At 40.3% G+C, this 13,440-nt stretch overlaps 1 protein-coding gene across 1 annotated transcript in view; it reads left to right on the top strand.

The window, feature by feature from the left end:
- Positions 1-13,440, top strand: part of sgk1 (serum/glucocorticoid regulated kinase 1) — a 35,394-nt gene that overhangs the window by 9,322 nt on the left and 12,632 nt on the right. The window contains exons 3-4 of the mRNA XM_023401159.2: positions 9,815-10,030; positions 12,961-13,024. Of these exons, the coding sequence (XP_023256927.1) occupies positions 9,815-10,030; positions 12,961-13,024 (280 nt within the window). The remainder of the gene's footprint in view (positions 1-9,814; positions 10,031-12,960; positions 13,025-13,440) is intronic.

Raw genomic sequence — 13,440 nt, 5'->3', positions numbered from 1 at the left:
ACTGGACATCTAAACAGATTTATGGACGTCTATTTGTGATGGAATCTGAGTTAATGAAGTGTAAATCAAACTGAAAAAAGGAAAATATGTGTATTGTGTTTGTGTGTTCAGATTTGACTGAGTTATGACTCAGAGAAGGAGTAGAAATTCTGACGCAAATTGCGGCAGTGGGGGAGGTAAGGGAGGTTTGTGTCACAGGCGCTGTTGAAACTCCAGCCACTGACCATGTTGATGAGTGGGTTAAACACGCTGACCAAACGAAAATAATTAACACCCTACCATTGCTGGAACACCAGCGTGCACCTGCCCCTTTCACCTCTTGCAGTATCTTTGCCTCATGGTTCTCCCTTTGCCCCCATTCACCTTTTCATAGTTAAAAAACACAGCTGGAGACGATGCCACAACAGATTTTGATCACATCATTTATTTTACCCTATATGCACCTGCAGTGTTACCTAGTGTGATATAAATCCTTCCTAAACTCAGTGTTGTTACTCCTTTTTTCCCTCTTCACTTTTATCCTATGTCCCCAGGAAATGAATCGGCATGTAAGATGTGACAATAATCTAACGTGTTACTTCTCAGCAAGCAATAGTTTTTTCTATTATATATTATATAAGTTCATAGCCATTGCATAAGATGCTTACTGTCATTATCCCATTTCTCTATGTTCTGTTTTGATCATGGATCAGGTGATGGTGTTAATCAGTCAGTGTATTCAGTATTGGTTTAAACACCAACTTTAGCTAGAAAGAACTGACCCTCTCTGGTCCTAATCGTGTTTACTGTCCAAAACTCATTCATGCGCAGGAGAGACGGAGAGAGAGAGAGAGAGAGAGGACGAAGGAAGGAAGGAAGGAAGGAAGGAAGGAAGGAAGGCAGGAAGTGAAGCAGAGAAGACGCTGGGTGAAGAAATCCAAGGAGATGAGAGAAGCCAAGCGTGTCCTAGAAGAACAGTGATTTTTATCTACTCCCCTGCAGCCTGTGAGATGTGGCTGACTATTGATTAGATTTCAGCTGACAGGAGTGGCACGAAGTAGAGGGCGAAAAACTGCCCCTGAATTCTCAAAAAATTAGTTTCTATGCAGAAAAGCTCTTACCTCATTTGTCAGTGAGGTGAGCTCATCCTGTAAATGTTTTGTCAGAGTCAGCTGGAACAAAAAGCGTGATCATACCTTACCTTTGTCCTCAGAGTCAAAGACGCCCAGTCAGACGATCAGTGGGTCACTAGTGTTTTAAACATGTGTCTCTTAAGTTGGCCTGTCCTGTTTCGCTCTCCACAGAGAGGAAACAGAAGGAGACGACCTGTGACAAATCCACCTTGTCTTGTTCTCCCTCAGCAGTGACAAGGCCCTGCAGGCTAAAGCTCCAGTCGGTCCACGAATGCTAATGCGTCGTGTCTGAGCTGGGGAATGAGACCCGGGAAAGGGGTGATGATGATGGTTGGCCAATTTCACTCAAAGATCGTGTCAAGTGAGACTGTGAGTCGATCACAAGTGCAAATGCGATTCAGCTGTGTCATCAGATAACAGGTCACGGTACAAGTGGAACTGCCCAAACCTTAGGAATGACACGGCAGCTGTAAACATTGTCCTCTTAGAAAACATATTTCTCACTTTTATGGTGTATTAAGTTTTCTGCTAGACTTTGCACCCCAGACTTTGGTTCTAGTTCAGTCTTATCTGAGAGGTGCCTTTCCGCAGAAGCAGCAGATCTCAGGCAGTTCACTTCTTGGTGGAGCTAATGGTTAATGACTTGGGTGTCAAAGATTGCACCGTTTCACCACTGACCTTTAACTGGCATTCCACTGATGCTTTTGAGGCAAGGACACGAACTCTGGACTGCAGACACCTCCCACGCTGCTGTTTAAATCTGAACTGTGCAGACTACATGGAAATTCTTCATTGTCTGCTGATTCAATTAAATTCATGAGTGGATGATTTTCCACTGACATTTAGGTCAATATTAGGAACATATTTAAGGATAATGAAAAACAATGCAACACCACAAACTACAGTCTACAAAATGACTATAGCGTATCTGAAACAGTAGGAAAAGAACCTTTTTGAATTATTGCAGGGTTGTTGTATTGGCTTGCATTAAATGTAGCTAGGTGTACCTAATGAACTGGTGATCACTGTTGCCATGGTGTGTCACACCGTACCTCTCCTCACTTGCCAAAAGGTAACACAGCCTTGCAAAAAGCTTTAGTTATATCTGCCCTGAATTGCATTACTGTCAAAACAGTTTTTAGCCAGCGTTGGGAATAAAAAGGAATTAAGAGGAACAACCCACAAGGTCCAATTATATTTGATACAAAGAGTTGCACAGGGAGCCAAAAATCCCTTTCCAAGTTGTTGGCTTGTCATGCATACTGTACCAATACCAGGGAGGAATGCCTCTTACAGCAAACTTCTGTTTGCACTCTTTTGAATAGTTCAGCTAATTGACTCAAAACTTTCTTTTCTCCTTGTTAAAGACCTCAGCACATATTCACTTTCTCTCCATATAAATGCCAGAAGACTGAACCCCTGGAGTCTTTCAGATTCTGTGCTTAGTAATGAAACTGGTGAGCTGCCAGCTTAGCATTGGTTTGAAGCCAGTTTCTATTAGTTTCTCTATTAAAATCGTGTCTTATGTCCTTTACAACCTTGATATTTTCCTACCATCAGCCATTGTCCTCTTTATTGTCATGACTCTCCTCCGATTTTAAACATATTTAAGGAGCATTTATATGAGAGAACCGTCCCATGGTCTGGAAGGCAGTTCAAAGCTACCACTGTTTAACATACACTTAGCAATGGAAAACTGCTAATCCTTAGCTATGCTTTTGTTCCAAAGCCAAGTACTCTGGCAGTGGAAGAATGTGGTTGGAGTAATAAACTTGGAATTGCTTTTCTCGCATGATCTCTCCTCTTTGCTCACAGTAGATATACTGTATATATACACATCCCAAAATGTGCACAGTGCATTTGTTTCCATTGCTATTGCAGGATTATACAGGCTCCTTTTCTACCGTGGCTGTAGTTTCCCCGATTATTAGTCGTTACACATGTGTGTGTGAAATGTAATAGCTAGAAACAGGCCAGAGGGGAGCTTAAGAGAGAAAAGTATGACAGGTTTTTTGTGCTGTTACGAGGCATCCTGACTAATCTGTGTCAGGTCAGACAGAGTTAGCGAAGCCGTTTGAGGTACGTAGGGACAGATATACACCTGCATAACTGCTTGTCACATGATGAAATTTAAGGAAAGTGATTGTGAAGAAGTTACAAAGCCTCATTTTCAGGGTTTCAATGTCAAAGTGATTGAAGAAAGAGGTTAAATGATGAAGCAAAAATCATTTGACATAAGAGATAATAATTTTTTTCTTTTCCTGGTTAAAATATAAGTTTAGTTCTATAATCTGATATCAAATGGACAATGATACAGGAAATATTTGATCACTTAAGGTTTGCAAGGCGCAAAAAGGGAGGCAAAAAAAAAAATGCTGTATCAGTTTCTACACCTCCTGTGGATTAAACCCCTCCATATCCGGGAGATCCACCAGCATCAAGACATCTTTCCCTCATGCTCCCCTCTCCCCCCTCCCTCTCCCTTTCTTAGCGCTGACCTTGGCCCACTAGAAAAAAAGGGAGCACCCTCCCTTCCGAGTCTCATTCTGAGGGAATTTGGGAATTATTGTTGTTCTAATCTACCCTGAGAACCCAGCTAATCCCCTCTTCCATCTTGATGTTCCAGAGCTAAAGCCAAAACTGTGCCACAGAGGCTCAGCAGCACCCTGACTATGCAGTGTAACTTTTCTTTTCTTTTCTTTTCTTTTTTCATCCCATTCACATACTCAGCTCTGTTGAACCTGCTTTGTGCACTGAGGTTTTTAGGGCTTATGGCACACCCTTGACAGTTGAGCTTAAAGTTGACCTGATCTGCTTCCAGCGTGGACAATATGCTTACTCACGGCATTACTGGTGCACAACAACAAGCTGCTGTGGTTGTGCTTTGTTACTACATACTGCATTCTGTCGTACTGTAAAAGGCTCAGACTTATTGGTCTTACTGTCATTCCTTTTCCAGCGGAGGTTTGATTTGTGGAACTGAATCCTTGAAAGTCTATCTGTAGGGGAAACAATCTAACACTCATAGATGTAAAATCATGCTGTGAAATCAATGTTAATGCTAATATCTCATTGGATTTGGTCGGTCATTCGAGCAGTTGCTTCACCACTTTGGTTCACACTGAAATGGCTCAACAACTATTAGATTGCTATGACATTTTTTACAGACATTCATGTTCCCCAGAGGATGGATTCTCTTGGCTCTTCATTTGGCATCACCAGCAGGTTGTCATCACCAAAGTGATCCATGATCATAAGGTCAAAATTTTGCTGCGTCCAGTACTTTTTGATGGATGACTAGATACATGAAAAACAGCCTCAACCAAACTTTGTGGTTAGTGCTAAGTAGCTAATGTTAGCAACACTAACTAAGTAACTCTCTATGTATCTTTAACGAGTTGCCGTGAAATAAAAAAGAACAATACAACCCCATGAGACGCCAGACACCGGTAACTACTTTGTATCCATAGGTGCCAAATCAGTGACATAAATATCCATTTTAATTATGCAAGAGAAAGTTTGCATCCTGTAACCTCTGTCAAATGAGGTAATGGAATCATTTCAACCCCAAACATCTAAAACAAGATGAGCCTTGTCTGTGAATATGGTTTGCAGTGTTTTTAAATCCTGTGATCCAATGTTTTCACCTTTGGCCAATTTAGTCAAGCTGCGCTCATGCAATGAGAAATGTTTGGGTTGTTATGACTATCTCAGTGTGACAGGAGGTGAGGTTTAGTGTCAAAACAAAGGAGAACGAAACAAATCTCATAATAGCCCCTGCAGCGAGTAAATAGGCTCTGTGCCACATGGATACATTCTCCTCTTTCTGTTTATAGAGACGAGAGAAAAAGAGGAAGAGGGAGAGAAATATGGGAGGAGGCAGCTTTTTTAATTCCAAAGAAAACTTGCATGTGTTGAGTTACACTGGATGACCATGAATATTAATGTTTTGCTAGAAAGTCAGGGTTCAGGGACCTTGTCTCTTTGCTCCTCAGGATTTAAAGATGAAATAAAAAAGCCTGAGTATGACCCAAGAGGTTGAAAGCGGTTGCAAACGCAAAAGCAGCTTAGGGTCAATATCCCAATCTATCCCTCCGTCCTACTGTCTTGTTGCTCAGACACCCGCTCTCTTTTTTCAGGTTGATTCCCCCTCTTTCTTTGTTGCTGACTCTGAACAGTATTTCTGAGGCTTAATCTCCCACGGGAGATACTGTACACTTGGTGTTTGTATTCCATTTGGACTGCCTGAATCATAGTTCTTTGATTCTCTGCCCTTTGGGCTCTGACTTTCCCCCTCGCTCATTCATTTTAAGACCCGTGTTTGCGATCGAGGAACAAAAGCGAGGGAAAAGAAAGGAAAAAGAAAGAGCAGTGACCTTGGTGTTAATAAGCAAGCCTTATCTCTGACAGAGAATGGGATGGCTTATGTAAGACTATCTTGCGCTCTCGTTCTCTCTGTTTATCTTTTTGTCTTTCAAACATATTTTTCTTTGTCTCCACATCTCTGCTTGCACCTTATTCCCTCATTCTACTTTATCATTCCCCCCACCGATGCTCTCTCGCTTTCCCCTCATTTCATTACTCTTTGATGCTCAGACATATGTGGGACATCACACAGCCTGTTAGCGGTGGCGTAATGCACCAAGGGGGAGCTGGTGGAGGACAGGAAGGGATAAGGACAAGGCGGAAATCGGGTTACCGGGATAGAAGGCCATGCGTAGACTGGCTAATAACACTGCTGTGAGCACAGTCTTTATCTACCGTCCCGTATGAGCAAAATAACAGAAATGTTTTGCAGTACAATTCAGCAGCTGTAAATACCAGGTCAGTGAAGCTTATAATGGGATCTACATGATTGTGTCATATTCCGTACTAATTAGCAGCATGTAAGCTTCTGTTGTTTAATTCTTTCAATGTATTTGGATCGCTTAATTCTAAAACTTCTAAGAGCAACAACTCACTCACTGTTGGTTTGGTTATACTTGAGTCACTTTCAAAACCTTAATCGCTCTATTGTAAATTTATAACAGTCAATTATTACCGTTCAATGTCCAATGATTATTACCAGGTGGTTTACAGTATGCTAGCCAGTTATCATCCATAACCACGCTATCGCCACCCAGAACCGGTATTAGCCAGTGCCTTCCCGTTGTTGTAAAGTGAAAACAATCATGAACTCAAACCTAACCCTATAACCTTAAAGTGAGCTCCACCAATTTGACACACCAAAACCTGTTTACTACTGCATAGGTCGAGAAAAAAAAAGAAAAAGAAAGGAAGCTTTTAAAAGCTTTTTGTGGCTCCAGACATAACTACACACAATCTGGCAAAATGCCTCAAGTCACATCGATTGAGTGCGCCTCGGTTGGGGCTGAAGATGACAAGTTTGAAAATCTGAAAAAAAAAAAAAAAAAATCCAAGGGTGTGGAGTTAGGAAGAAGTGAGCTTACCAGAACTATGTAGCCTGCTTTTTATTTTTGCTTTAGGGTAAAAACTTCATAAGCTGCTACTAGCATAACACATTCAGTCTCTGACCCAGCTGTTTGGTGGTTGGATTGCATTTTGGTAACTGGGTAGGTGCGAGGTTTGACAAGGAAGAAGAATGTATGGAATAAAACAGACCATACCTCTGGTTTCACTGCATTAATTTAGTTCTTTTTTTCTTTTTTAACTGCCTATCATAAATCCAACAGTGATATAGAAGAGCTGTGTTAAATCATTGGAGTACATTCTTAAATCTGACCTAGGTATTAAGCCTGTTTTTACTCTCAAACTCAACTGATAATACTGTGTAGTCGATACTAAATCAAATCATAATACTGTGAGGTGCAAGGTGTGTGGTGAGCTCAAATAGGACTGCACTATTTTGAGCTGTAGCTTTATTATACTGTACTGTTTATGGAGAGTAAAGAGCAAATCTTTAGGTGAAGATGATACACAACTTTTTTAGTGACTAAAACCTTGTTTTTCAGTGATAATTTGTATATAACACAGGCAGAGGCAAAGGACGAAGAGGTGAGTGAGGTGGCAACAGAGAAAAGGGTCATGAAGTCTGGATATGGTGCATGTGATGTTTTTATTTCTTGATTTATGGGGCTGTGGGGCTGATCTGTACATCCTGGGATTAGTATGAGAATTTCCCTGGACTATATTGCATCCTGAGTTTATGAGGTGAAAGGACAGATCTTATAGGAGAAGCCTTATGTAACCTAAGTAATAGCAGGACCACTGTTGTCTTAAAAGGTCGTAGCACAAAACCAGGTCAAAAGGCAAGGAAAAAGGGGTTAAGAGGGGGGGGAGTCTGGACATGGTATTTGTATATGTGTGTGTGTGTGTGTGTGTGTGTGTGTGTGTGTATTTCCTGCACATATTTTCTTACCCACTGAAAGAATGCATGGCTCCTTCTCTGGAACAAGGTTCAGTTAGAGGCCATACAATAAAGGATGATAAGTTGCATGATAAACATGTACGCTTCAGCCTAATAAAGAGCAGTTTATGGGTCTGTACATACATAACTATGATGAAATGTTGCTTAGATTAAGAACTTTTATGGCCAACAGTATACACACAAACTCACAGACACCCCCTCTCTGTCCTTAGACTTTCTTTCTTGCTCGCTTATAATTCAAAGTTTCAAACAAATACATAAATACATATATGCATTTGAGATGAAAAGATGTGAATTTGTATTGTATTGAAGGTGTGAAAAATGTGGCAAGAATAAAACAATTATGAAGAACAAGATAATATTTTTAGGACAAAACTTTTAGGAAATGAAATGCTTATTATTGTCATTATTATTTTGAAGGTGTGATTGCTGATTCTAGCTGTAAACGTATTGCTTTTACTGGTTGAATAAACAAATGTTTACTACATTTGTTTAGTCTGTCCAAAAAAACTGAAGCATGACAGCCAACAAGATCTAACATGTTCATGAGTGAGGTCTAGAGGTGCTGGTATTACCTCCAGTATTTCCAAAAATGTGGAACTATTCCATTTTAATAGTAATATGTGTTAATGTAATACAGTTTTCGCAACTTGACTGACTAAATGACACTGTAACACGGATAAAAACAGCTCACACACACACACACACACACACACACACACACACACACACACACCGTTATGACAGAATGCTATCATGTTGTACTTGACACCTTCAGTAATTGTTTGGATCCTTTCTGTCCTTCCAGCACCGAGCTATAATTACAGTCAAGGGAACAACCCTTCACACACGGGGAAAGTTTTTTGCCGAGTTGCAAGTTTGCACTCAAATACACTTGCACACACACACACACACACAATCTCAAGCACACAAATTTCTCCATGCCAAGTTGTGGTAATGTAGAGGCCCAGCAGAAGAGCAGCCACTGATAGAGGCCTTGATAAAACTCATTTGAAATGGCTGCAGTCACTGAACCTGTCCGCTCTGTGTGCCAAGGACACCATTTACCTTACATAACAGCCATTCTGGGTCACTAACACATCCATCTGTGCAACTCACTTCCCTCAAGAACTATGTGCACCTTGACCTTACCTTCCATTGTCCCATGTATCTTATATTTCTCTCACACGCCTCCTCTCTCTCCTTTGTGTATGTGTGTGTGTGTGTGTACTTTTGTGTTCTGTGCTGGTGTTGTGAGTCGCATGCTAAAAGATGATTGAGAAGAGGAGTTTGTGATGAAAACTCAGGAGAGTGTGTCAATGTGCTGCGGTCACATGAGAGGAGATTACTGCAAAGGCTGAGCTTGGCTCACTCACTGCCTCCTGTTCAATGCAAACATGAGCCTCAAATATTTTACTCATAGAGTCATGGCTGTAGCTGTAGCAATTTTATAGCGGATTTTGAGAATAATTTATAATAAATTTGACCTTTTTAAAGAATGAGAATAACTTATATAAGCATGCTCCAGAACTTAAAGTACATAGACCTACAGTATTTGTTTCCTTTATCTTTGTTGTATCTTATCTTATCTTATATTTTTGGTTTTATTCATCATTCATTCAAATCAAAAAAATCAACATTATTATTTGAATCATTGTATTATATTGAAATAATCTGCTCCCAAGTGGCACATGTGTTTTAAAGTTTACTTCATAGCTATAAGGGAAAACAATAATAAAGACTTTGAATGAAATATGGTGGATATAATGAAAATGCTCAAGAATGAGTTTCTCATTTATTAGATAGATGACATACGTTACAGGAATGAGAACCTGAAAAGGTTACGACGAGGCATGAGGTTAAGGACTCTGTTAACCTCTGTACTTGCAAAAGATCAACTTTTCATGAACCAAACAGACCTGTTATCAGCTTTGAGACAAGTTGTGACAAGATAGGAGGAAGTTAATCTGAAAAGGTCTAAGCCACCAACAATGCTATAAAAGTTGACACCTGATTCCAATAGCATTTTTTAAAGTAGATGGTTAATATTGATAAGATTTTTTCTGTTTAATAATTGTATTAAAAGACATAAACAGTATGAGTACAAGTTCATTCTAAACTCCCATTTGGGGTTTGAGGTGGGAGGAAAACTCACTGTGGGTTACAGTTATGTACATATGTTAGTCTGTTAAGATTCTGCCGATAAGCACGTGACCCTTTCTCAGAAATACTGAAGCATTTATTCCACATATTTGGTTTTAAACTTTACTGGCCTGATGGAAAAATATGATATGATATGATGTTATTGTTACAGGTCAGGAAGTGGAAGATGCTGGCTCGCCATCACAGCGACGGTACAGGCAAGCAGAAGGAAACAGAGTCAGACGTCCACCAGGGAGGTTGTCAGTCATGGGGGGTCCATGCCTCACCCATCCTGGCCAGCCCAGTCATGCTGGAGTGCTCCATCTGCAGTGGACCCTACATAAGCTATGCCCTGGAGGATATCTGGCAGCCACGGCAACGCACACAGGCAAGTTCATTCTGTCTGTAGCTAATTAAATTACAGGTAGCAAACACTCATTTATCACCGTTATCAGTGGATCACAAAGCAGGGGATTTCCAAGTGTCCTTGATGAGGTTAGTTCAGGGAATCTCTAGAGAAATTATGGATTGTCAACATCCTTTTATAACATACAACAGATGTTATTTCGCTGGGTTATGTAGGGTAAGCAACTCAATGACTTACAATAAATAGTTAAAGTAGCTATTTGTAAGTTTTGCTATAACCAATGTTAGCGTTAACAGCTGTTTACCTACCAGTCTTAGAAGAGACGTTATGAGTTCAGCATCCAACTTAATTCCTTTACTTGCCAAGAGCTGTCTCCACAGCTGTCTCTGCAACTCTTGTTTTGCTTCTATTTCTATCACTGCTTTTCTCCTACATAAGTTAGCATGCTAACCAGCTAGCTCCGGCCCAGTCAGCCAGTTGCTTCACTTTCCGATACCAAGTCACTGTATCGTCTGTATTGTCTGCCCTGAAGATGTAGCTCTGCTCAGAGGGAGTATTATAACCTCTTGGCAAGACTGGTAAGTAAACAGCTGGTAATGCTAACGTTAGCTATGTAGCCATAACAAAACTTACAAATAGCTCCTTTAATTTAGTTATATGATAACACCAACTGGCAGTTGACAAAATAATGAAAATAATTGTTAGAGGGAAACATGTCATGACTTTAGTTGAAGTAACTTAACATTATACACAGCCCTGTCTTATATTATACAAGCCAAGGAGATACACCCAGAGAAATGTTCCTAATTTCTTTAACTATAAAAATCAAAACATTTGTAGCCTTTTTACTGTTGAATGAGTTTTATCATATGACTCGCAGTCAAGTCATGCAGGCCTCTACCTCTCCTTGACCCTTACAAAGACAAAAACTATTCCCCCAACTGTCTCTCTTTGCCTCTGCTGGAACAACCCAAACTTTCTGTCTTGTGTTGGAAAAATAAATCCACCATGAAATATTAATGAACAGAAAGCCTAGATTCACCATCACTATGGATACTACTCCATCAGATCTCTTTACTGAATCAATAAACAACCTGAAGTAAGAGAGAGGAAGGACATGACTGAAGTGAGGCAAACGGAGGGAGAGGACATAGGGGCATGAATGGTAAAGTGATTCTGACTATGGAGAAATATTGACAGTATGAGGGGATATGAAGAGCAAGCAGTATATGTATATATGTGTGTGTGTGTGAGAGTGTATCTGAGAGAAAAAGATTTGATAGACGAGGCTACTGTCAGTTATATTAAGACTTATGCAGAGATGAAATGACCAGCATGATAGGCAGACTATTGGAGGCAGCATCTCTGAGTGACTAAACAAACTGATGAGATTGAAACAACTCATGTACGCGCACACACACACACTCACACACACACATACACACACACACACACACACACACACACACACACACACACACACACACGCATGCCTCAGCTTGTCTTGTTCTCAGAAAACACCCATGGGAGAATACTGAGAGCTGCGATAAGTTTTCAGAGTTACCGCGTGGAATAGCAAACTAGGCTAAGACTGTATTTAACACAGACACTTTGAAAAGTTGATGACTGACAGCGACATCTCGAAAAACTCATATCTGACACGACAGCGCAACTTTCATGGGAACGTCCTGAGATGCTTATGCTGCTGGTCCAATGACAGCTGCCAATTATACTGTTACTGTATGTGAAAAGCTAAAGTGGGACAGACATAAGTAGCTGCTCTTGAGACATACAGTATGCCACGTTTGAGGATTATCGAGTTTTATAATCAATCGGGTCAAAGATCAACTCTCACACACAAACACACACACACCCGGCTAAACAGGCAGTGATAGAAAGTACATACATTTACTTTAGTGCTTTATTTAATGACAGTTTTGAGATTCTTAGTATTTGAACTAACCAGCAATTAATAATTCTATTTCTCTACATGTTGAGGGAAATGTATTATAAGAACATATTATAAACTTATAAAATACAATGACTTGGTATAGAAGGTAAATAAACACACTGTGATGTTCATGAAGCAGATGTCCTGTTCAATCCTTGGCCCAAGCTGAGTAAGATCAAACTGCCATTAGGTCAGTTAAAAAACGAAAGCACAATATTGTCATGTTATAGAGCAGAGGTTTCTCACCGCTTTCAGCACAGGAGCCCAAATGATTGAATGCAGTCTCACCCTGGAAACTCATTAAAACACATCACGTGGGAAACCGACTGAAACTGGGTCGGGGAACCAGCAGTTTTGGAAACGCTGATTTAGGTTCCTGCTGTTCCGAAAGGTCATGACTCGTGATGCCGCTGTACGCCAAAACTTGTCAAGAGCTAAGAAAAGGCAGCTTAGATCAGTGCTTTTCAACCATTTTGGTGTGTTACTGTTTAAAGATACAAATCATTTTAGGGGTTAAATTTATCCAGTAAATCAAAAGAACAAAAGCAATGATTAGAACAGAATTTGACACAGCAAAAATATGTCTTCTCTACTCTGCTGTCCTGTTAATCATCTAGCGACCCCTCAGATTTGTCTTGTGTCCCCTTGTACCTACAGCTTCCAGGCCTTATGTTGGGATCAGACCCTTTATTTTTGAGTTTATCTGATGGGCACTTGAAAGGGTGTTATAATCCTAAGGGCTAAACTGTATGACCATTAAACTGAATTCTAACAAGAAAATAAAACTGGATTTTCGTGGTTCACACTCTGAAAAGCTAATGTCAGTGTAGATGCATCAATATGTGATTTATGTATGCTTGAATACAGTTTCATGGGTATTTTGTTTTAACTATCTGGAGATCACCAGGCAAAAACAAAATATTTCCATTTTCATTTCCTTGTCTTTGTGGTTTGAGTGTTTGAGTTGTTTTTACTAAGCAATGCCATATTTCTTTCCTAGGCGATGGACCTGTACTACCACAATGAGTCAGACCCAGACAGCTACTGTTGCCCTGGCGACAACAGTAAGTCACCATCAACTAAGCCTGTTGTTTTGTATTCCTCCTCTTCCTCTTGTCTCTCCTTTTTTCCAATCCGTCTTTCACACTGTGTCTCCGGCGCACAAACTCTCCCTCCTCTGTTATCTTTCTCCGGCACCTCCCTTCGTCACTGGCAGATCGTTTCTCTTTATTATCTGCAGTTTAGTTTATTTTTTACCATCAATCCAAAATTATCTTCTACCATTCATTCTCTGTCTGTTTTTCACTTGTTTGTCATTTCCCTGCCGTCCAAACCTGATGGCTGTGGAAGCAAAAATGATTCAGCCTGCATACATACACACTTTGTAACGTCACCTTACCTCACCACTTGGCCCTCTAATCCAACCTCTAAACGGCATAATAACTGTTGTCTGTAAACCCAGATTACTATTTGTTGTTCT

The sequence above is a fragment of the Seriola lalandi genome, unplaced genomic scaffold, assembly GCF_002814215.2.
Source record: "Seriola lalandi dorsalis isolate HSWRI2012SDOR001 ecotype SW California unplaced genomic scaffold, Sedor1 jcf7180002053531, whole genome shotgun sequence".
NCBI classification, from domain to species: Eukaryota; Metazoa; Chordata; class Actinopteri; order Carangiformes; family Carangidae; genus Seriola; species Seriola lalandi.
Note: the sequence above shows the minus strand (reverse complement) of the source record. Positions and strands in the feature narration are given on the sequence as shown.